This window comes from Pochonia chlamydosporia, chromosome 7, assembly GCF_001653235.2.
Source record: "Pochonia chlamydosporia 170 chromosome 7, whole genome shotgun sequence".
Lineage (NCBI taxonomy): Eukaryota > Fungi > Ascomycota > Sordariomycetes > Hypocreales > Clavicipitaceae > Pochonia > Pochonia chlamydosporia.
This window is the reverse complement of record NC_035796.1, coordinates 86723-107623: the sequence shown is the minus strand read 5'-3', so window position 1 is coordinate 107623 and position 20901 is coordinate 86723. Positions and strand designations below refer to the sequence as shown.

The 20901-nt window shown below is 43.0% G+C and overlaps 5 protein-coding genes across 5 annotated transcripts; 3 read left to right on the top strand and 2 right to left on the bottom strand.

Annotated features, from left to right (window-relative positions):
• Nucleotides 1-266: 266 nt before the first annotated feature.
• VFPPC_16659 (hypothetical protein) lies at nucleotides 267-1558 on the top strand (the record flags this gene model as incomplete). The annotated part of the gene is made up of 3 exons (XM_018294412.1): nucleotides 267-524; nucleotides 708-1195; nucleotides 1276-1558. 3 exons carry the CDS (start codon nucleotides 267-269, stop codon nucleotides 1556-1558), a joined length of 1029 nt encoding a protein of 342 aa, XP_018140166.1.
• Nucleotides 1559-7858: 6300 nt separating this feature from the next.
• Nucleotides 7859-8933, bottom strand: VFPPC_16660 (hypothetical protein; the record flags this gene model as incomplete). The annotated part of the gene is made up of 3 exons (XM_018294413.1): nucleotides 7859-7979; nucleotides 8042-8547; nucleotides 8667-8933. 3 exons carry the CDS (start codon nucleotides 8931-8933, stop codon nucleotides 7859-7861), a joined length of 894 nt encoding a protein of 297 aa, XP_018140169.1.
• A 5504-nt stretch (nucleotides 8934-14437) lies between these two features.
• VFPPC_06909 (hypothetical protein) lies at nucleotides 14438-15487 on the top strand (the record flags this gene model as incomplete). Its single annotated transcript, XM_018285862.1, has 1 exon — nucleotides 14438-15487. The coding sequence occupies one exon, from the start codon at nucleotides 14438-14440 to the stop codon at nucleotides 15485-15487; it is 1050 nt and encodes a 349-aa protein (XP_018140170.1).
• An 814-nt stretch (nucleotides 15488-16301) lies between these two features.
• Nucleotides 16302-16625, top strand: VFPPC_16661 (hypothetical protein; the record flags this gene model as incomplete). Its single annotated transcript, XM_022429032.1, has 2 exons — nucleotides 16302-16573; nucleotides 16604-16625. 2 exons carry the CDS (start codon nucleotides 16302-16304, stop codon nucleotides 16623-16625), a joined length of 294 nt encoding a protein of 97 aa, XP_022284181.1.
• Nucleotides 16626-16992: 367 nt separating this feature from the next.
• Nucleotides 16993-17814, bottom strand: VFPPC_06908 (hypothetical protein; the record flags this gene model as incomplete). Its single annotated transcript, XM_018285861.1, has 1 exon — nucleotides 16993-17814. One exon carries the CDS (start codon nucleotides 17812-17814, stop codon nucleotides 16993-16995), a length of 822 nt encoding a protein of 273 aa, XP_018140172.1.
• Between the last annotated feature and the right edge of the window lie 3087 nt (nucleotides 17815-20901).

The following is a 20901-nucleotide window of genomic DNA, read 5'->3' as shown; positions in this document are numbered from 1 at the left end:
TTTGTAGCGGGTCGCAATGACTTTCCCGGCATCCAGTATCTCAGCAAGTGCAGAAAGCGTGCTTCCTCCCAAGGCGCACCCACCAAATTCCATCCGATCTGGATGTCTCCAATAACGGGTATTGTTGACGCAACAGAACTAGCTTACAGGGCGTATCGGCTAAGACTCTAACACATTAAAACAGAGAAAAGAGGAGGATCCGTTCTTAGAATCTTGCGTTCCCCACTAGTGAAGTTCATCGTTAGCAACACCGTTGTTCAATCATCATGGCGTCAAGTACTACCACCGAGATACCGGTCTTCCTCCCGTACACACCAGGGGTCCTAAGCATCATCGGACTCATCAATATTCTCTTCGGCCTCATGGTCGCCGGTATCACGGGAAAGCTCCTAAATATCCTCCTCGTGCCCATAGTCGTCTCCGCTGCGTGCGCACTAGGCAACGGCTTGGGTTACTATATCTATACCGACTATGCCGCCCTCAACAGGGCCATCGCATCCCCATTCGCGGATCTTTCTTGGCTGGTAAGTACGACGTTAGGGCATAGGTGACGGAGGCTGTATATTTCCTCCATCGTACTCTATTTTCAGTCCTCCCATCTTCATGTGACGCTGCTTGTTCCCAACTCCGTTCCTATCCTCATTCCAACCCCGACAGGTTATATCGCATTTCACTAACATAAGGGCCCATTTGCGCCGCTTCTATAGATTCAAGAAGCCGGACTCAACTTCTATGGCTACATAATCCTGACTTATATCGTCCGTGGCCGCGAACGCGTGATCTTCATGACGCTGTTCTGGGCGCTAATGGTCATTCTCGCCTGTTTCCGGGTGGCTATTCTGGTGGTCCGCATACACTTCATACTCGATAACAACTCCCCAGCCCTAGAACTAACATTAGGCTACCTGCATGTGGCTTACTTTATAACCATTGCCCTAATCGAGTGTGTAAGCGCTGTGTTCCTGCTGAGGACGTTCCGTATGGCACTCCGGTCATCGGAGTTCCTATCCAGTGACGCCTCCCATTTGCACTACCTCGTTCGCAGCACTGAAGTTCGCCTCTCTACGTTGGCGCTTATTGGCATCATGCGCGCCGTGGTATTCCCGTTGCAGTTCGTTTTTACGGAGGAGGGGCTGGCCGGCCAGTTAGATCACTTCGCGTCAATACTGGAGAGCCTGTTCCCTGTGGTCATGTTGTTAGTCCGTCGTCTGCTTTCGACACACTTGCACAACAACAATGGCCAGGGTCTGCTAACGCGGATGCATCTTTAAACAGCATCGACATTCTCGGCTCGCGCCGCTTGTTTGCCTCCAATAACTGCACGGGAAGCAATAGCTTCACACATAGACGGCCGCCTACGAGCACCTCGACAATATCATATATCGCCACCCCGCGCGTCGTGCGCAGCATAAAGGTCTCCAGTGGCGGCAAGCCATCCAACGCGATTACAGACACCGACATTGCCTCTAAGGGCGCCAGCGGCAGGATTAGGAAGACGACCGAGTTCAAGGTGCACGAGGGGAGCAGCGAGTGCCAGTGTCGCAAAGATTGGAGTTAGCGGCAAAGTCGGACATACCTGATGTGATGTCTGCTCTATTCAGCGCACGGATGTTGTCGGACAAGATATGTAAAAGGTCACCGAGGGACTGGCGAAGCAAACAACAAGTGGAAGCTAGACAAGCTTGTGTAGCAAATCAAGGTTAAACTGCAAGTTTTTCTCATATCATCTTTGTTTCCACCGTGAGACAGCATTATCATATTCTGTCCGAAATTATGTTTTGTAGACGCCCAAAAAGCTATATAAATGCCGTATTTTTTAACAAACAGACAAATTTTACCACGCTTTTCCGCGTAATGGGTCTGTTCCCATCTGCTCATTTACAACCTTGTCATAGAACCCTAACTTCCCAATTCCATAAGCTATTATAGAATAAGCTAAAGCCAAGCCCTTCTGATCACTTAGACACGTGGAGAGCACATAATTATTAGGCTTGGCCAATTTCACCATCTGCACATAGGCCTATCGGTCTTTCTACTTTTGTCTTTCTTCCTGGTCTACTGGTACTCTATCTTTGTTGTAACTCTTAGACGTCCCAAACTAGACAGGCATAATATTAAGAAAACTGAGAAACATTATAAGCTCTAGTGGTAACATACATTCGCCGTTCTAGTTAATAATAGCGGTAACCTTAAAGGATTTATTAATAATTATATTGCTGTGGAGAAAGTCTCTATAAGAGAGTAGAAATAGTCCATAATTATATTGTAATAACTAACTAGCTATTGCTTTAATTTAAGACGGGAACCTATTAACAGCTTAAAGAACTTTTTAAGCTAGCTCTCCTTCCATTAGACATAGAATTTTGTCTTGTCCACGCGGAAATCTAGCGTGCTTTGCCCAAGCCTTAAAGAAGTACATCGCTATGTTAAACGGTCTGCCGATATTTAGGAACGGACTAATATTATACTTGCTATTCTAAGTCCTAAAAATGGTTCCAATTTTGGAAAAACGCAAGGCAGTAATTTGTAGCTGTTGTTTGTAAATTAGAAAAAAAACTAAAGAGCAACAATACATATCGCAGTGCTAACTTATATAACATTTAGCCACTAACCCATAGAAGCTTTAGCGGTAGACTAAGGGAATCTAGCCCCTATGTGTCTTATACCCACCTGCAATATCTATAGCAGTATTCCCTGGGATAAATTCTATTAGGATAAATGGGACGCCAACAGGGTTATTCTCGTTAACCCTATACGCGAATACCTAGGGCACCGGAAGACTAGATATTCAATGGTCAGGTTGATGACAACGCTATTTTGGAGCAGCAACTTAGTTATCTCATGGTTTGCGATTTGGTGAGCCATTGAATGCCACACCAAGGGAGCAGGGAACTGGCCTTCAGTAGTTTTGATGTCGATGTCCCTCGTTGTAAGCAGCTTCATGGAGGCCCATGATAACGACGTCACGCCACGAACATCCTCGGCGTCAATATCAACGCCATTTTCAAGTGGCAGTTTGACGCTTTCGCTACCGTTTTGCACAGCAACAATGAGGGGGGGTTCGCCCCGTGAATTTCTAGCCTCCCTGTTGGCACCTTTTCCCATCAGAAGCCTCACAATAGGCTCGTCGGCTAAAGATATGCAAGCTATCACCAGAGGCGTTGCTTCCTCATCATCCTTGGCTTCGATATTGGAGCCGTTTTCAAGTAACAGCCTTGCGACGTCCTCGTGACCTTGCTGGACGGCCCACGACAGGGAGGTGAAACAAAAGAAGCCGTCTTTCGCCTCTGTCTCTGCCCCATTCTCGAGAAGTAATTGGACCTTACCAGGAAAACCACAAAATGCTGCCACCAGAAGAGACGTGGAACCCTTGAACCCATTGAGCTGTGTTTCGAACATGGTCACGAAGTATATGTGAAACCATAACAAGAAGCAGCTCAAGTTTGGATCACAGAGTTTTAATGCCGAGGATGTTATAGTAGCGTCTTTGACAAAACCGGCCTCGCGAAAGTGAGTTACCCAGTTCTTTGCCGAGTAATGCAAGAATCGATCGCTGTTTAAACAGTTCTCGGCGCCATATGCATTCGCATCTACCCAAGGGTCTGGATCAAGCGCATTCAAAAAACGCACGCAAACTTCGGAAAGTGTTGCGTGTGCTTCTCTAAGCGAAATAGATTTGTGCCATTGGAGGCTTAATGGACTTGCAGAAAATTCTGCATCTGCAAGGAGAAACTCGCGAGCAGTTTAATGGAGAAAATAAAGCCTGTCATGGTGAATTGTAATAGACAAGCCACACCAAGATCTGCGAGGCTTTTCAAAGTCTTTCTCGCTCTCCAGCTCGAGATCATACAGGGTCTTTATAGAACAGTCCATGTGCGCAACAATATTCATCTCTGAGAGGGTGAGCGGTTTATTTGCAGCCAAGATGATTTGCAATACCTTGCGGACAACTGGGTGATTCTTCGACCTGTTTAAAATCTGCTCATATGCCTCACTAACACTGCCAGGAAGGGTCGCAATAGCTGCCTCAACTCCGGAGCGAGTCATTATAGGCACCTCATTTTCCAGGTAGTCAAATACTAGGTAGACCCAGAGGTATGTACGATGCTTCATTTCCTTTAGGGTTTTGGTTAGACGGCTTCGAAGGTCAGGCGAGAGGTCAGCAGCTAAGCGTTTTACTCTATAGGTAATAACACGGTTCACCTCTTGGCTAATCGTTTCTGACTCCTCTTCACCAGATATATGAATCTTGGGGAGAGCCTTTTGCAAAACACGAAACCGAGACATGACATATTGGTAAGGGCGGCATGTAAAAAGGAATTTGAGCTTGATGTGACCTGGTTCTGTGTCGAGAAAGCGGGATATTAGATCCTTCATCAAGTCCCGAAACTCCGATCCAGCACACTCATCCAGGGCGTCAAGGACTATAATGATAGGTTCTTGCCTGAGGATCATTTATAGCCTTTTCTAAGATTTTTCACAATAAAGCCGTTGACGTCACCAATCTCCACTCTCACGGTAGTATGACATGGCATGTCGAATCAAGGACGGGTTCTGAGAGAATAATTGGTGAATCAAGGCGCATAAGGCTTGTCGAACAGTGTTTTGATCTTGATCCTTGAAAAAGAAGTAGCAGATGGTTGTATTTGATGATGTCGGCAAGCCCTGGTCGATTAGGTACTTGGCTAATACTGATTTTCCACAGCCAGGGTCTGCAGTTACCACAGGAGGGCCGGAATCGCTCTTTAACCACTCCTGGAAATGCGGATGCTCGAGAAACCACATGCAGGTTTCTTTAACCCTTTCTGCGATCCTCTCCTTGTACCACTCGTATGTAGTGCAACTTGCGCTAGTTGTGAGGAGGAAGCGCTGATGGAGCTTTTCTTCTTTTTCAGAAAGTCTCTCTTTAGCATAAGTTGTCTGAGCTTGCAGCTGCTCTGTTGCCTTTTCGAGTGTCTGCTTCACGTAGTCCCGGCTCTGTTTTGCAACAATCATGTGCTCCTTGGCCAACTCGTGGAGATCTACATGGAGCGAATTAGCCTCCATCTTTTGTCCAAGCTCAAGGGAATATAATTACCAAACACGATACTTGCCAGCTTCTTCTCCTTTACAATCCGATCCGGGCTTATGCGAATGAGAAGCTCTTTCGCATATGCTGCAGCTACCATAGCTGCATAGCCCTGCCAATCATCGTTCTTATGAGAATCCGAATAGTCACATATCCCGCGAATAACAAGGCATGGAAATGGGTTGACCAATCCTGCAGCTTCCATCTCGAAACATAAAACATCCTTCTCACTGGCAAGCTTGTCCCGAAGAGCGGCGTCCGTCATCAACTGGTTTGTGGACGCAATTAAGCCGTAATAAATTACAGGATTATCCTCGGCATGTGTCCTGATGCGTCTTGGCACTAAATTTGACAGTGTAAGAGCACAGGGTTCTATGCAATTTCCTTCGCCATGTATAATGTCGGCTTTAAAGAGGCGATCAGTTTCTGGCGTTGGGCGCTGGTATTCCTCTTTTAACCTTGGGTTCTTTTCCAGGACATTGTTGACAATTTCCTGGAGCTTATTTCCCTTTCTCTTGTGCTGAGCTTGAATTCCTGCTAATGCAGTTCGCAGGACTATTGGAGGCTGGTTTAAAAATCGTGTGTAATGAAATGCCTGGCCCTGGATCGATTTACCAAAGTCAAACTCAAACACACCACCTTCACCGTCTCGAGGTGCGCTAACCACAACATCACCTAGACGGATATCGCGCTTCAGACTTGGTACACCACCACCGATACCAACCATTAGACCTATCTTGATATTGGGAAAATTGCGCAGCAGGTGCGTCGACACACTGGCGGCAGAGGATATTCCATACTCTCCGTCTGGCAGCACAGCGATGACCACGTTATGCTTTCCGAGCCTCCCTAGCGTGTAGTCGTTTGTATCATTTGCTGAAATAAATTCTGGCAGTTCGTGCTCATCGTCCAGTACTTCCTGTGCGGCAACATACTCGGTTGCTATAGCACATACCCAGCCGACGGTGCAGTCGTGTGGGTTCGACATGATTGCGGACACAGGAAAAGTGTGAGGGATTCCATGACTAAACCCATCAGATGGAATACTTAAATAGTTTCTCCGCCGTTTTCCACGCACTGCTTCAATTCTGGCCAAGGGTGACGAGGACGAATAGCAAATGCAGCCCCTACCTAAGCGTCAGACAACGGTCGGCATCCTTGCCAGAAGTTTTGGCCATGTCGTGCAACATGATTCCAAGCCACCCACAGGGTTGGACTGGGAATTCGTTGCAGCAAGGGCTAATCAGGCTACTGCTATTCCTGCCGGTCCAAATTGCTCTCAGTGCCAGGCTGAGATGGTGCTTTCTCCTGCAGAAGTAGACTTGATGCTACCCCAAGTCTCCGGCTGCAAGTTGTATGTGTACGAGTCCAACTTTGTAAACACCATCTGGCATCGCTCACAGTGATCCTGATTTAAAAAGTTGTTTGTCCTACCACTTGATTCCTTGTCGTTCTCGAGGAAGTCCATCACAACCATTCATACTGCCAAGTTGATGGTAAACCAAGCATCTCGTTAGGAGGCTGATGGGTTTGAGGTTAGGAGGCAGGATACTGCCTAAATGATCTCTTTTACTTCCTGAAAATCCAAGAAGAACACATTGCGGACCGTAAGGGATTCCAAACTTGCGAAGCTCCTCAGAGGACGCCTTGACCCTTTGAAAGATGCGGGAACGTTGTCTGCTCCGTGCAGTTGGAAGATCCAACCCTGGATTACCAACTTCGTCAAGGTACCACGGACGTGGGATGAATGGTCGAAATTTTATCAAAATCCATGCTTTCCGAGTTAAAGGGGCCGATTTGGAGTTGGTTATAACGTCGGGGCCGCAGCCTGCAGCTGTCTTGTGAACTAAATCGTAACACCCCAAGTCTATTACCACTTACGTGTCGGCACAATATCGCTGGTATTTAGCTAGCGCCTCACACATCTAGATGGGTGAGGGCAAGCCTTAGTCTTGAATACAACGTACCCTATTGCTGCTACCTAGCTTTATCTACTACTATTACAGTGCTGGGTACAATAAATCCTATTATGAGGCCTAATATAGGGATTTTTTCCTATTATGTGGTATTAAGGCTCTAGGCGAGGCAATTAAGATAGTAATTATCTTAGGGCTTAACCTAGCATAATAAAGCTATTTTGCAGTGCTTATCGTAGAGTAAGGTGACACCGTTTAATACCCACACCACGAATGTTTCTTTATTATACAAAAGGGATCTAACAAGTAGCAAATATTGCTTAGAAGAATAAAATATCCCTATAGTTGTCTGTGAGTGAAAATTTAGGTTGCGCGCAAGTGGTGTTGTGTGTGGCCACAAATGACTTTTCTAGGTTAAGTTAATTGACTGAGGCACATAGAGCGGTTTTTGGTCCCTTGAGGAGCTAGTACTGGCCTCATGTAGCACCCTTGTGAAAGTGCCAAAATTGACCTTGTGCCGATGTCTTATAGGATGTGATAAAGGAGGTTTTGCCAGAGGAGCATTTCAGATCGGGTATGGGTTAGTTTGGCAAGCAAAAATGGTAAATGTGCGGCACGAAAAGCCTTTCTGGTCACTGGTTGATTGGCTGACGGCGATAGATCTGGCTTTGTTGGTCGTGATGAAATGGGTCTCTGTCACACAACTCTGGGTCACATGAGATCGAGTATGACAGTAACGAAAGTGCCAATTGTATTGAATAAGAATTATGAGAATTATCTTGAAAAGAACGAAAAAAGAACACATATATGAATTCGACTGTCTATCTATGATTGAATCTTGTAAACAGCGAATTGCCTAACATCAGGAGCCGGCCTAGGTCTGTCGGGTTGCTTGCCACACTGCACTGGCGCCTTCTCCCGTTACAGAACTAAGTGGGTAGCTTCTCGCGCGGCTCTCAAGGGCTCGTATGTAGTGTGAGGTGATAATATCGATGCTATTAGATAGTGCTTCCGTTAGCAGATTTAGTCATTGTCAACAATGCGAGGGCAAACTTACAACATAGTGATTGGGAATAGAGCTTGTAGCACGATTATAAACATATCAACCTGGATAGCTACCGTATTTGTACCTCCAGTAAGTTCGTGTCCTTGGGACAAGTATGTCGCCGTGCGCGCAATGCCAATAAGAGCTAGCGATGCGACGCGGATCTCAGTGCTGCTCATAAGATAGCGGACCAGTCTACCGCCCTTTAGGGGGCTTTTTCCTGATGCTAGGAGCGCTAAGCGGAGTGTCCTTAGCAAGAACACGGCGGTTATACATTCGATTAACGCGACAGCCACAAAGACAATGGGCATTAGCGATCTAGTAATGGTCTGGAATCGGCGTAGCGAGATATAGTGTGTAAGAGAAAAGAGCCCTAAGTTTATAATGACAAAGACCCGAATAACGATAACAACAAGCATTAGCACCCAGAAGAGGGTTAGGAAGATTGCGCGGTCTCTGCCATGTAAAATATAGTATAGAATTAAATAGCCATAGAAGGGGAGTCCAGTTTCTTGAATCTGTTAAAGTAGGCCAAGGGGACCGTTACGTTAGTGACTAGCTAGGCAGTTAAACGTAGAGTAGCGTTAGGGCAGAGAGGAGATAGAGACGGGAATAGAAGACAGGTGGTCGCACTTACTAGATAAAAGAATTCCGCGAACAAGTCAGCAATAGTGGTAGTAACGAGAGAGCGTTCGCCAAAATAGGCAATATAACGCAAACCATTAGCTAGAGCACATGCAGCGGAGACGATAATTGGCACAAGGAGGACAGCAGAAAGCCTTCCCTTAATGCTAGCGATCGTAATGCCCAGAAGAACCCAAACAAGACCGATAGTACTAATAATAGCATGGCTTTCTTCAAAGTACAATGGTGTTGCAGTTTCCTTTGATGCCATACTGGCCATAGTGTGATAAACTTTCAAGTGGTAGTTTTGATAGCAAAGACGTCGGGTTCTTCAAAATGCTTATAGGAACAGAACCTATTGTTTTATAAGACGGGATCCCGTCCAGAGTGACGGGGCCCGTTCGCCTATTTGACGCCTACAACTTAAGCACGGACTATGTTAAGCCATCTATCGACGAGTTTTCTTGGAGAAACCCTGCCGAATGACCACAAGGGGCTTGAAGAGGCTCAATCTATTGCCCTCGCACGACTCGCCCCATCCAGAGATGGTGCTTACCACCAAAATAGCCACACTACCAATAAGGTGGCGTGAAGAGTGATGTATCGCACAGTGCGCCGCCACCACCTGCTGCTATCGCATAATTTCAGCCGTATTTATGCCCCGATCCACGAAATCGACCAAAATTTGGTTTGTTTGTTTTAACACATAAACTGGTCATAAAAGCAACGTTTTCCCTAAAGCAGTAGGGGCTTTGCACAGGTTTTAAAATCCCCAGTGCCCCCTGACCCTATGTACCACGCTAGTAGGTGCCGCTAGTGTAACGGGCTGTGGCAGATGGTGGCTTGGCTTGCGGTCTCGCCTTTGTCTGTAGTCTTGTTACTAGTAACCCCCGGCAATAAGCGAGATTAGCAGAAGCAAGCTCACGACCCTATAAGAGCTCTGTGAGCTCTTTCTTTTCTAGTCTACTTTTCCCTTCTTCCTTAGCTTTAGATACTTGTTTATAGTCGACTAGCCAGTTGTTAATATACTCACTTAGACCGCTACAAATAACGTAGTCCACAAGCGAGTGGCCTACTTCTGCCTACCTCGATGTCCTAATGTCAATATCTCCACCAAAAATAATGGAATCTAGATCCAATAAGGGTCAGTTAATGCTGGCCGTTTAAGCCATTGATTATAATCTAGGATTAAGTATTAGAGCTACTGCAAGGATCTATAGTGTCTCTCGAAAAACGCTTAAGCGATAACTTAACCATATCCAGTTAAGACAAGATACTACGCCTAATTATCGGAAACTAATATATCTAGAGGAATCCATAATTATCTAGCATGTGCTAGACCTAGATGCGCGATTATTTCCTTCTAGGCTTAGTAGTATAAAAGATATAGCTAATCGGCTGCTTGTAGATCGTGACGCGCTGCTGTGGGAGTAAACTAGGCTTTAAACTTTATTAAGCGTTATAAAGAGCTAAAGATGTATTTTTCACGTAGATACAACTATTAGAGAGCACTATGCGAAGATCTAAGTGTAATTTAGAACTAGTTTTAGCTTGTACGCGATACTATTACAAACACGGTATTTAGGATAAAGATATGTATAACTTTAATAAGACTAGCTTTATGATAGGTATAATCTTAACTACCATGGTTATTATAAGCTTAGACAGACGTGGAAGACCAAAGTTATCCCAGCCAGAAAATAGGAAATAGGTTACTAAAATTTAGGGCATTAATTCTCAAGGCTGAGCGATTTTGCCATTTATTATTATTGCAGGAAAGCATTATCTAACTAACTGGTATAAAGATAGCCCTCTACTACCCGACTAGGTTATCACTATAACTAATAATAGCTAGACTATAAATAAGAAAGGTGTAAAATAGATCTAACACTTTAAAACGCATACTAGAGCGCAAATATATAGCATATATTATCTTCTAATAGTGGATAAGCATAAAAGCTATTACTCCACTAAATTTAAGCTATTTTATAAGAACTATAAAATTATTACTCTCTGCATGCTGCTATATTTATCTTATATCCTTTAGCTACTAGATATTAGTTATTTTAGGCCGCTAAAGAAGGCTTATAGGCGGGAAATTAAAGGATTAATCAGAGCCTAAATTACACACATTATAAAGATAGACTTTCTACTCGCATTTTTTTACCGCATTTTACTGTAATAACAGAAAAGAATATTAAGGGAGAATTTTAAGGTGCTAGGCTAATTCCCTTAGATCCGGAAAGTGTTCTGTTGCGGCTAGATGTAAACTTACGTACCTGTTTAGAGCATTGCTTGTATTGTATTTATTGTATTTTTAAGGGTTACTTATATTTATATTGTATTTTTTTTGTATTATATTGTATTTATATTTTCTTACTAACGTGAGTGCATAACGAGTAGGCTAACATAACAAGTGGGCTACTTTAACCCAAAATAGCAATCTACCTTCTTACATTAAAATATCTTTACCAAAAATCATAGATTCTATATTAAATAAAGGTTGCTTACTACTAGCTATTAAAGCTCTTAAGCAAAATCCAAATTTAAGCATTTAGTCTGCTATAGAGACCTATAATATCCCTTAAAATATACTCCTATAATAACGTAATAGTATATAATTAAGACGTAATACTATGCCTAACTTATAAAAACTAATAGATCTAGAGAAATTAATAATTATTTAGTATATTCTTAACCTAGATGCGCGATCTTTTCCTTTTTAGCTTACTAGTATATAAGATATAGCAAATTAACTACTAGCTAAATACAATATAGCTCTTATAGGACTATAATAGGCTTTAAACTTTATTAAGCACTATAAAGAGCTTACTATATATTTTATATACAGATATAACTATTAGAGAGCCTTATATAAAGATCTAAAGATAATTAAGCTTTAGTTTAAGCTTATATATAATACTATTATAAAATATAGCATATAAGATAAGAACTTCTATAACTTTAATAAGACTAGCTTTATAATAGGTATAATCTTAACTACTATAGTTATTATAAGCTTAAATAGATATAGTAAATTAACTTTAGCTTAACTAGATAATAGAAAATAGGTTTTAATACTCTAGTCTATTAATTTCTAAGGTAAAGCTATCCTGCTATTTATTATAGCTATAAAGTAGTTTTACCTTAGAAATTAGTATAAAGATAGTATACTACTAAAGAATTAGGTTATCTCTATAACTTATAATAGCTAGACTATAAATAAGAAAGCTATAGATTAGATCTAGCACTTTAAAAAGCATATTAAACCTAAAAGTTATAGTATATATTAACTTCTTATCCTAGATAGATATAAAAGTTACTACTTAACTAAATTTAAGATCTTCTATAAAGACTATAAGATTATTATGCTTTATATACTATCTTATTTATTCTATATTCTTTAGCTATTAGATATTAGCTATTTTAGGCTACTAAAGAAAGTATATAGTAAAGAAATTAAAGAACTTATAAGAGTATATATTATATATATTATATAAGCTAACTTTTTTCCTATATTTTATACTACCTTTAAAGCTATAATAACTAAAGAAAATATCTAAGAAGCTTTTAAAAGTATAGAACTTATTCTATTTAATCTAAATAGTATCTTATTAGTCTAAATATAAGGCTATAGACTCTAATACTAGTTAAAGCTACACTTAAGCTACTAAACCTATAGACTTTAAAGACCCTAAATAATCTAACTAAGGCAACTTTACAGACTAATTATATTAAAAGATAAATTAGTTACTATTAGAAAAGCTTACTAATATTAATTTTAGACGCTATAGATTAATTTGCAAAGAGCACGTGCAAAATAATACACAAGATAGCTCTCTTAAAGGCGAAGGTTAACCAACTTTAAGCAGCTAATATACTACTAAGCATGCAGTATAGATATCGCTAGATAGCTACAAATTTGAGAGATTGTGGGCAACAAAAGACTAAATTAAATGATTTCTACTTGACTGACTATCTGAAGGAAGGAAGGAAAATGACCTTCTTTTATAGACCAATTTGAGGGATTTTTCTGATACTGAGGTCGCAGCAGATTAGTCAAAAGACGGATTGAATTGGTCAGGACAGAGGGAAAGGGAGGTTTGAGCTGCTCTCGTTGACAATAGAGTTAAAAAAACACGTTTACGTTAAGGCAGTAGCATAACTATTACTAAGAGATAAGCTCTTTATAATTAGAATAATGTGGAAGGGCAGATACAGCAAGAAGATCGCAAAACTAGAGGTCGTCTCTGCATTGGGTTGATAGCGCGATAAGGTTCAAGTCTAACAATTCGTGAGCATGGTCGTCAGAATCATGGCCTGGAAAGGTGACAGTTCTTGCTTGTGCGTAATCGCGGATGATGCCGTCGAAAGATTTATTCCCTTTGAGGGAAGATTTATATCGGGTAAGAGCATTCGCACATGTAGTTGCACAGGTAGAATGCATCGTCGTTAGCTTGTTGGCGCACCGTTGGTCTCAGAGCAGGTATCTCTCATTATTCCAAGTACATAGTCACTAGCCTCCTGGCACGCTCTAGTCTAACTCCTCTTAATGCATGCCGTACTACACGGAGAGTTTTGACGTGTAATCCTTTCCAATGCAATTGCATTGTAAGGTTCTTTTGATTGCAAGCATTGGAATCATTGCTGGGGGGTTGTCCGCCTTGCATGCGGATTGGGGCTGTGGCTTGTGATTGGCCTAATTTTGACAGAGTCACTGCGGTGTGGGGCTGCATGAGAATCGAGCGATCTGTGAACGTATTGGCCCACTATTGACTAATGTTCCGGCGCACAGACAAGCCCATTGTGTCAAGTGCCGGCCCCCGAAGCGCCGTATTGTAGTGCTATTGGATAAGTAGGTAAGTTACTGAACTGTCCTTGATGGGACATGGGACATGGGCAGCTGAGGCCGGCAGGTGGCGGGAAGATACCAAGCCACAGCACCGCCAAGTGATGCACTGCTGAGAACTGAGAAATTCTCCATTGATAATTTGGATAACTAGCCAGTGTCCACTTTCACGCCACAGGTAAAGCCATGAAGAAAATGGATCTTCAGCCTTGCAGGGCCAGATTTTCTAGTACGGCAACACCATCAGGCTCTTGCCGTCGTTGCCGTACGTCGCGCTGGTTGCATTATGAGGATCTGGGCTGCTTGGTGTAAGTCAATATTCCAATGGCCATCGTGCTTGTTCTCATGAGGAAGATCCCGGGAGAACTGATGTCACAAAAACAGGGACTTTGCCTTTAACTTCGGCTAGAATTAACAAGGGTTAGGAGAAATGTTGATAAAAGCCATGAGATCCTCTTGAGACAAGACTGCAAAGAATACTTGTCAGTCACGGAGCATTGCTGCGCAACCTATTAGCAGCTACCGGCTACATCGGTTGGATTAGTTCTGGCTCCCTTGCTCTTCATTTCCCGCGAGTCGTCTCTCACGCTACGAAGTCAATGAGCGTGACTATGACATTCGACCTCAACGCCTCAACGCCTCAACGCCAACGAATGCTACTTGGACATCAGGATGAGGACCTATCGATTGTTTAGACGGCGTAACCTCTACGTATTAGCGCCAAAAAAAATGGCCCGCCTTTGTTTTCCCGTTCTGTATACTCATAACATCGTACTATCCCCTTTTTTTTGGATGTCTTCAGTTATATAAAATAGATCATCGTGCTGACCTTGGCCAAGTATTCTTAAAATCAAAACCTCTTTCCTTCAATTCTATCCCCTTTCCTTTTTTCCACAGGTACTATCAGCCGTATTCTCAAGAATAGTACCTTGACGATGGCTGTAGTTGATACTGGCCTGGCAAAGGGCCCTGCAGTCACCGGCCCTACTGCAATTGCCTTCGCTTGCTTTATGGCACTTACCGCGTATAACTTTCTGGAACTCAGCATCATTATATTCGCCACATTCAAGAAACGCAATGGGCTTTATTTCTGGAGCTTTATTATCGCTAACTGGGGCACACTACTACACGGGATCGGTTTCACACTCAAGTACTTCCAGATAGTCACCAACGGTTTTTTCTACGGCACAATCTCCCTTATTGGTTGGTATGCTATGGTGACAGGGCAGTCCGTTGTTCTCTACTCTCGCTTGCATCTTGTCCTTAAGAATCAAACCTGGCTTCGGGCTATTCTTGTTATGATTATTGTTAACGCTATTATCTGTCATGTTCCTATTACCGTCATGTACTATGGCGCCAACTCAAATATCCCGGGTCTATTTCTATCAGCATTCTCTATTTATGAAAAAATTCAGGTTACCATATTTTTCCTCCAAGAACTTATAATATCAGGTCTATATATTCAAGCAACAGCCAACTTTCTGCGGAACGCAGTTATCGCGAGAGGCAACACAAATCACAACACAATCAAGCACCTTCTATACGTTAACGTCGTTGTTATCTTACTCGACGCCACCATCCTGGGCCTAGAGTATGCAAACATGTTTGACTTCCAGACAAGTTATAAGGGCTTTGCCTATGGCTTGAAGCTCAAGATTGAGTTCAGCGTGCTTAATCGCTTGATCGAGATTGCCACATTCCGAGCCGGCACCTACATCACGCATAGCGTGCGTGACGGCAACCCGCATAAACAGGCCGCCAGGGACAAAATACAGCCCCAGCATGAAGATCATTATATCCACGGTGGAGTAAGGGACGAGTTTGAACTTCAACGCAATACTACATCTGCAAATGACTCTACGACAAGGATAACGGGAGGGAAGTCTACATCGCCCAGTGAGCGACAATTGAATATCGACGCACAATCATTGTTGACTCAAGAATCGATAAACGCCGGTGGAATCCAGAAGCAAAACTGCGATTAAGGCATCGAGGCCACAGCCAAGCTGTTCGCCTGTCTCTGGCTGCAGTGTGTATTTTCATACTAAAGGATGTAGGAAGGCAATTTTGTAGCATATTAGGACTATCCTGAATTGCAACTCATGGGAAAACTGAGAAATGGATATCAACCACAGCAGTGGCCTGGTAGGTAGCTGCTACTACCTCAACTGGCAAAAAGTTTCATTTGTGTATAGAGAGCTACACGGGAGTTCTTGCTCCTTAGATAATTCTTACTTAATACGATTGCCGCCTTCAGCGTAGGAATGCTTGATCTCATGTGATCACACAGTTATGAGCCCAATAGCGCTCCCTTCATGGCACCAGTCATTTAATTCGTCATTCGCCGGGCGTGGTTGCATCGTTTCTTCTGTTCCTAGGTGACGGTGCCTGTGGCAAAACGTCTCTTCAACGTCTTCACAAGAGGGTAAGCATCCGACCTGGCAGTGCTGCAATGCTGCCTCTGCATTTGCGGAAAAGTCGATGTCGACCTCTATTGACATGTGCATTTACTTCCCGACTGTATACAAATCCACTGTTTTTGAAAGTTGCATCCACGGTATAATGCTTGAAGACCCTGTTCACAAGCTGCAGGATGATACGCGGCTGTCGGAGGCTATCGCGTGCTGACGATTGTGGGCAGACATCTTTTGTGGATGGCGTACATATTGAGCTTTCGCTATCGGACACCGCTGGTCAAGAAGAGTTCGATCGATTGCCATCGCTATCTTACGGTTCAGAATACGCCGACTTGACAAGCAGAGAATTAAATGCGCAGAAACAGATGACACCGACCTCATCATGGTCTGCTACTTGGTCGACAGCAAAGACTCCCTTGAAAACGTCGAGTCTAAATGTGTTAAAAAGATCGCCAACAACTGCCCTGGCGTCATGTTAGTTTTGGCCGCGCTCAGGGGCGAGCTTCGCAAAGGCGGCGGTGACAAGGAGGATGGCGAGGGAGCACCGCCCGCCACCGCGTCAGCCGAAGACAACGCCAACCTCGAGTACCCCAAGGGACCTCTATTCGAGCACAACCAGGGATTGGAAGTGGCCAAGCGAATAGGAGCCTCGCGGTAGCTCGAATGCTCAGCTTTGAAAAACAGTGGTGTCGACATGGCTCTGTAATGAGGCAGCGCGAGTTGCTCTGAGTGCCAAGAAGGAGAGGGAGGGAAAAGGATGGTGCACGGTGATGTGACGGAGGAAACAGAACGACTTAGTAGTCCAAACAAGACTTTTACGGTCAAGGAAAGTTAATTACATGGTGTTCTGTACAGGAAGCAGCTTTGAGGCGGGGCAACAAAGGACATCTGAGTTCTGTCTTTATCTTGTCAGGGTCGAGGGAGGTTTCGTAAGTAATCGGTTCTTAGGTGTCTTCTTGTGCGAGTTGCGCCATTTCAAGTGCGGCATCAAATCGTCTTGGAGCGATGTGGCAGCCACCATCACTGCAACACGGAAGGCTACGTCGTTTTGACATGTGTGAAATGTTCTCTGTTTAATTAGAAGGCACGTTGTGTGTCCATTCCTCTATCTCGATTTGCATCATCTCTTTGAACGACGCGCATCCAATGCTCACGTTTATTCTTGCCTGCTCCGTTGGTCGCATCCAGTAATCCCGCAGGCTTTGGTAAGGCCTGTCACCGCTGTCAAGCATCTTTCCAATCTCAAAACGATTTCCAAAGCTGCCAATAAGTTCCTTAACAACTTCTGCGATGTCTTTGATTGTTTGATGCGTCGCTAAGTCGCTCCCGTCTGGCATACCACCTCCCTGCAACCTGAGTGTGATGGAAGTTGCTTTGGTGAAGAGAAAAAGATCACGTAGTCGATTAACTGTCCATGCTGCTAACCGGCTACTTTCACCTCCATTCGCAATGCCGTCGCAATCACTTTCACCGTCGGAGTCGTACTTGAGGCGTTCGTGTTTATTGTCGTGTAGGTCAACTTCAACAATAATGTTGCCAACTAGTGGAGCGATGGGGGCGTCAGTTTCTTCACCCTCTAGGCGTTCAGACATAAACTCGCAAAGCCAGTGCAGGCGGACAAGGAAACGGTTCTCGCCGTAGTATATCCCATTGGCGTCCTTCACAAGCTGCTTCCCCGTCTCGTCGTTGCCCATAAAGCGATGTTGCCGCAGAAGAAATCCAGAAGCGATTCGTGGGTCACAGCCATCATCGTCTTCTGCCTCACTGACAATGATGTGATTATGTACTAGATGATGCCGGAATAGTGCGTTGCGCTCTGCTTGCGGGAGGCGCCCAAATTGGGCCACTGATCGCCCACCAAGCATTTGGCGAAGCTCCACGAATTGTTCTTGCATAACGACTGGTAAGATAGCGTACTGGTATACTGAAATAACTAGACACAAAAGGCTCCCTGGAGTACGTGAGTCTTTGTGCCGCAAAGAAGGCGACTTATATAAAGCCGTTGAGCGGGTAAATAAATCCCGCCTCGCAGCGTGAAGCATATGACATGCATGTGTGCACCAGCTAAATTACAATGCTATCACAGATAGGTTTAGCATAATATTTTTTTCTGTCCTTTTGCCGAGTCCGTCTGTCAACAGTCTGCTTGCGTTGAGAATAGCACCGCTGACTCGTCTTCCGTCGATGCTCCGTCACAACAAAATGAAAAAGTGGGTCAGTCGGGGAAGCACGTGCATAACCAACGGATCGGGTGTTGACTCACTACAAGCCAACGCCATGAATGGAGAAGTTGGCGCGTAGTTAGTACGTAGAACAAGGCAATTGTAGATTTGGTGCCACCTACCAAAGTAGAGAAGTCACGCAGCAGACTCTGTCTCTGTTTACACAAGCGAGACCAAGAGCCTAGCCGTCAGAGGTACGACACCTACGGCAGTTACCCCACACCGGCACAAACACAAGTGACAAGAGACAAGTCAGGCGCTGAGCTACCAACTCGTAAAGCGGCCAGCGACAACGCCATTGGATATTGAACCTGGCCCTGTACAATGCGACATAGGAGTTTGACGATCCGAGGCCACCAAGCCACAGGAAAGCCCAGTGACACAATTCTAGAACCAACTAACTGCCCTTCCATTCTGGCTTCCAGAATTTCACTAATCACATCCCCTTGAGCGACAAACACAGTCCGTACCAGCCACTACTGCACCACTCCACATTGCACGACTCTCCAACCGTGCTGTGGCGTCTGTTTCTGCCGCTGGCCCTCCGTTGCCAACGTCGACGGCGGCCTCAAGTGCTCGTGAGCATTGGTATTGCTATCTGAATGGATTCTGCGTCCTTCGGCCCACCACGCCTGTGTTGGCTTCCCCTAACTTCCCCCTTCGAGTCAACTTTGCCCAGATCTGACTCGACTCTGGGTCCCCTCGTTCGCGTCGACTCTACGACCCTTGGCATGTCCATTATGGGCCCTGCCTGCAGTCTCCTTTCTAGAAGGCCCTAATAGTAGCGTTATTAACAATATATTGCGCTAATTATTAGCGGTATACCTTATGCTAAAACTCTCCTGCCACAGTGCATTAGCGGATTTAATAGCAGGTTTAACCTATATAGCTAGCTAATTCTTCTAAATATATGCTGCTCTCTAAGAAGGGTTAAGAAGAAGAGCTATAGCATAGATAGGTGCCTTTTTAGTTATATTATAGTATTTATTAAGAATAAACTAGGCTATCTTAATAGCACAAACTATTTAGGGGTTATAGTAGTCCTTCTAGAAATAATAGGCTTTATTTCTCTTATAATAGGCAAGAAAAGCGTTTATTAGAGGTAGTAACTGTAAAATAGATAACTTATTGCCTTCTGCATAAAGTGTAGCTAAAGCAAATAGTTACAGAAATATATAGGCTTTATTAAGATAATTCTAATTCTAGGCTATAAGATAGATACTACTAAGAGCTACTTTATAGTTAGTTATAAAAGCTTTAATTTCTAATTGCTTTATAATAGCTTTATTAATAACTATATACCAAGAAGACTACTAAGTTTAATTATTAATACTAAGCTTAAGGCTAATATTATTATTCTAGATATCTGCATGTAGGGATAAACTGCAAAGCTAGATAGCTAGTTTATGCAGCTTGCGTAAGGGGGGTACACACTAGATGCTAGAGTACTTATTACCTATAGAACTCTAGCTACTCTGGCTATTACAGCGATAAGCATGCCTCTTTCTTAATTAACTTTCCTGGGATTCTTTCTATAGCATATACTCTTTACGCTATTTCTATTATTAGGCGTTAAGAATATTAGAAAATTATTTAATTAGCTCTTCTCTAGTAGCATTAGTTGTGGCTTTTAGTGCAGCTAGAAGTGCTTTACGTGAAGATGCCAGCAGGAACGCCTAAAGGGATACATTAATAGTATAGGCAATACATAAAATGTAATATTATTTAGCATTAAATTAAATATAGTGCTTAGAGAGCAAGCGTAATTCTATTACCTTAAGGTAAGTATTATTTAAGGTAGCATTATTACTATTGTACTATTCTAGGTTAGACTAAATGCTAAACTCTTTAATAACTTAGAGAATTAAGTTAGCCTATTTCTTACTACTATAGAAGTAATAACATTTAGGCAACTCTAGTAGAGCTCTTTATAGCTGCCCCTTACAGTCTACCTACTAAGCGTAGATAGTAAGAAGAGAGTATTAATATAGAGATATCTATAAGTCTATAGATATATATATAGAACTAATACTAGTAGTAAGTTCTTTCTTTATCTATTGTTATGGATTCAAGCGTAGCGCTTAGATCTTAAGAGGAGAAGGAGACAAGTACGCTGGGAGGGCTGCTCGAGGATCTGCCACGGGTTTCCACCGAAGCTTAGCTAGGCCCTATAAGTGCCCCCTACGGAGCTGAGCTAACCTCTTTCCCCTTTCTCTCTTCTCTCTTTGAGAAAAGTTACTATTAGTGCCGCTAGGTCGCAGAAGCTGCTAGGCCAGACCCTTACATCTATCCCTTATAAAGCTTATAGTTTAATGCAATATAGCAGATAGCAGTATAGCGGAAAGTAATAAGAAGATCTTTAATAGTAGGGTTATAGGCTAGAGTAAGATTCTTTATCTTATTCTATTTAACAGCTAAGAATAGCATCTAATAATAGATAAGTAGGCTAATAATAGCCTCTTAATAGGCTTATTAGTTAAAGCTATTATATAGACTATTCTAAGAAATAATAGAGGTAAATATAGATAAAATATCTTGCTGTAATATTAGTATTAATATAGAGAATAGAGAAGATTCTCTAGAGAGTAAATAGAGAGAGAGAATATATTTAGCAGCATTTATTTAATAAAATATAGTTTAGAAATTATATCTCATATAGAAAGACTACTTTTAATACTAGGCTCTTAATTTAAGGGAGTTATTAGGTATACTAATATATTTAACCTTAATTAAAGCATTAAAATGCAATAGTATTATAGG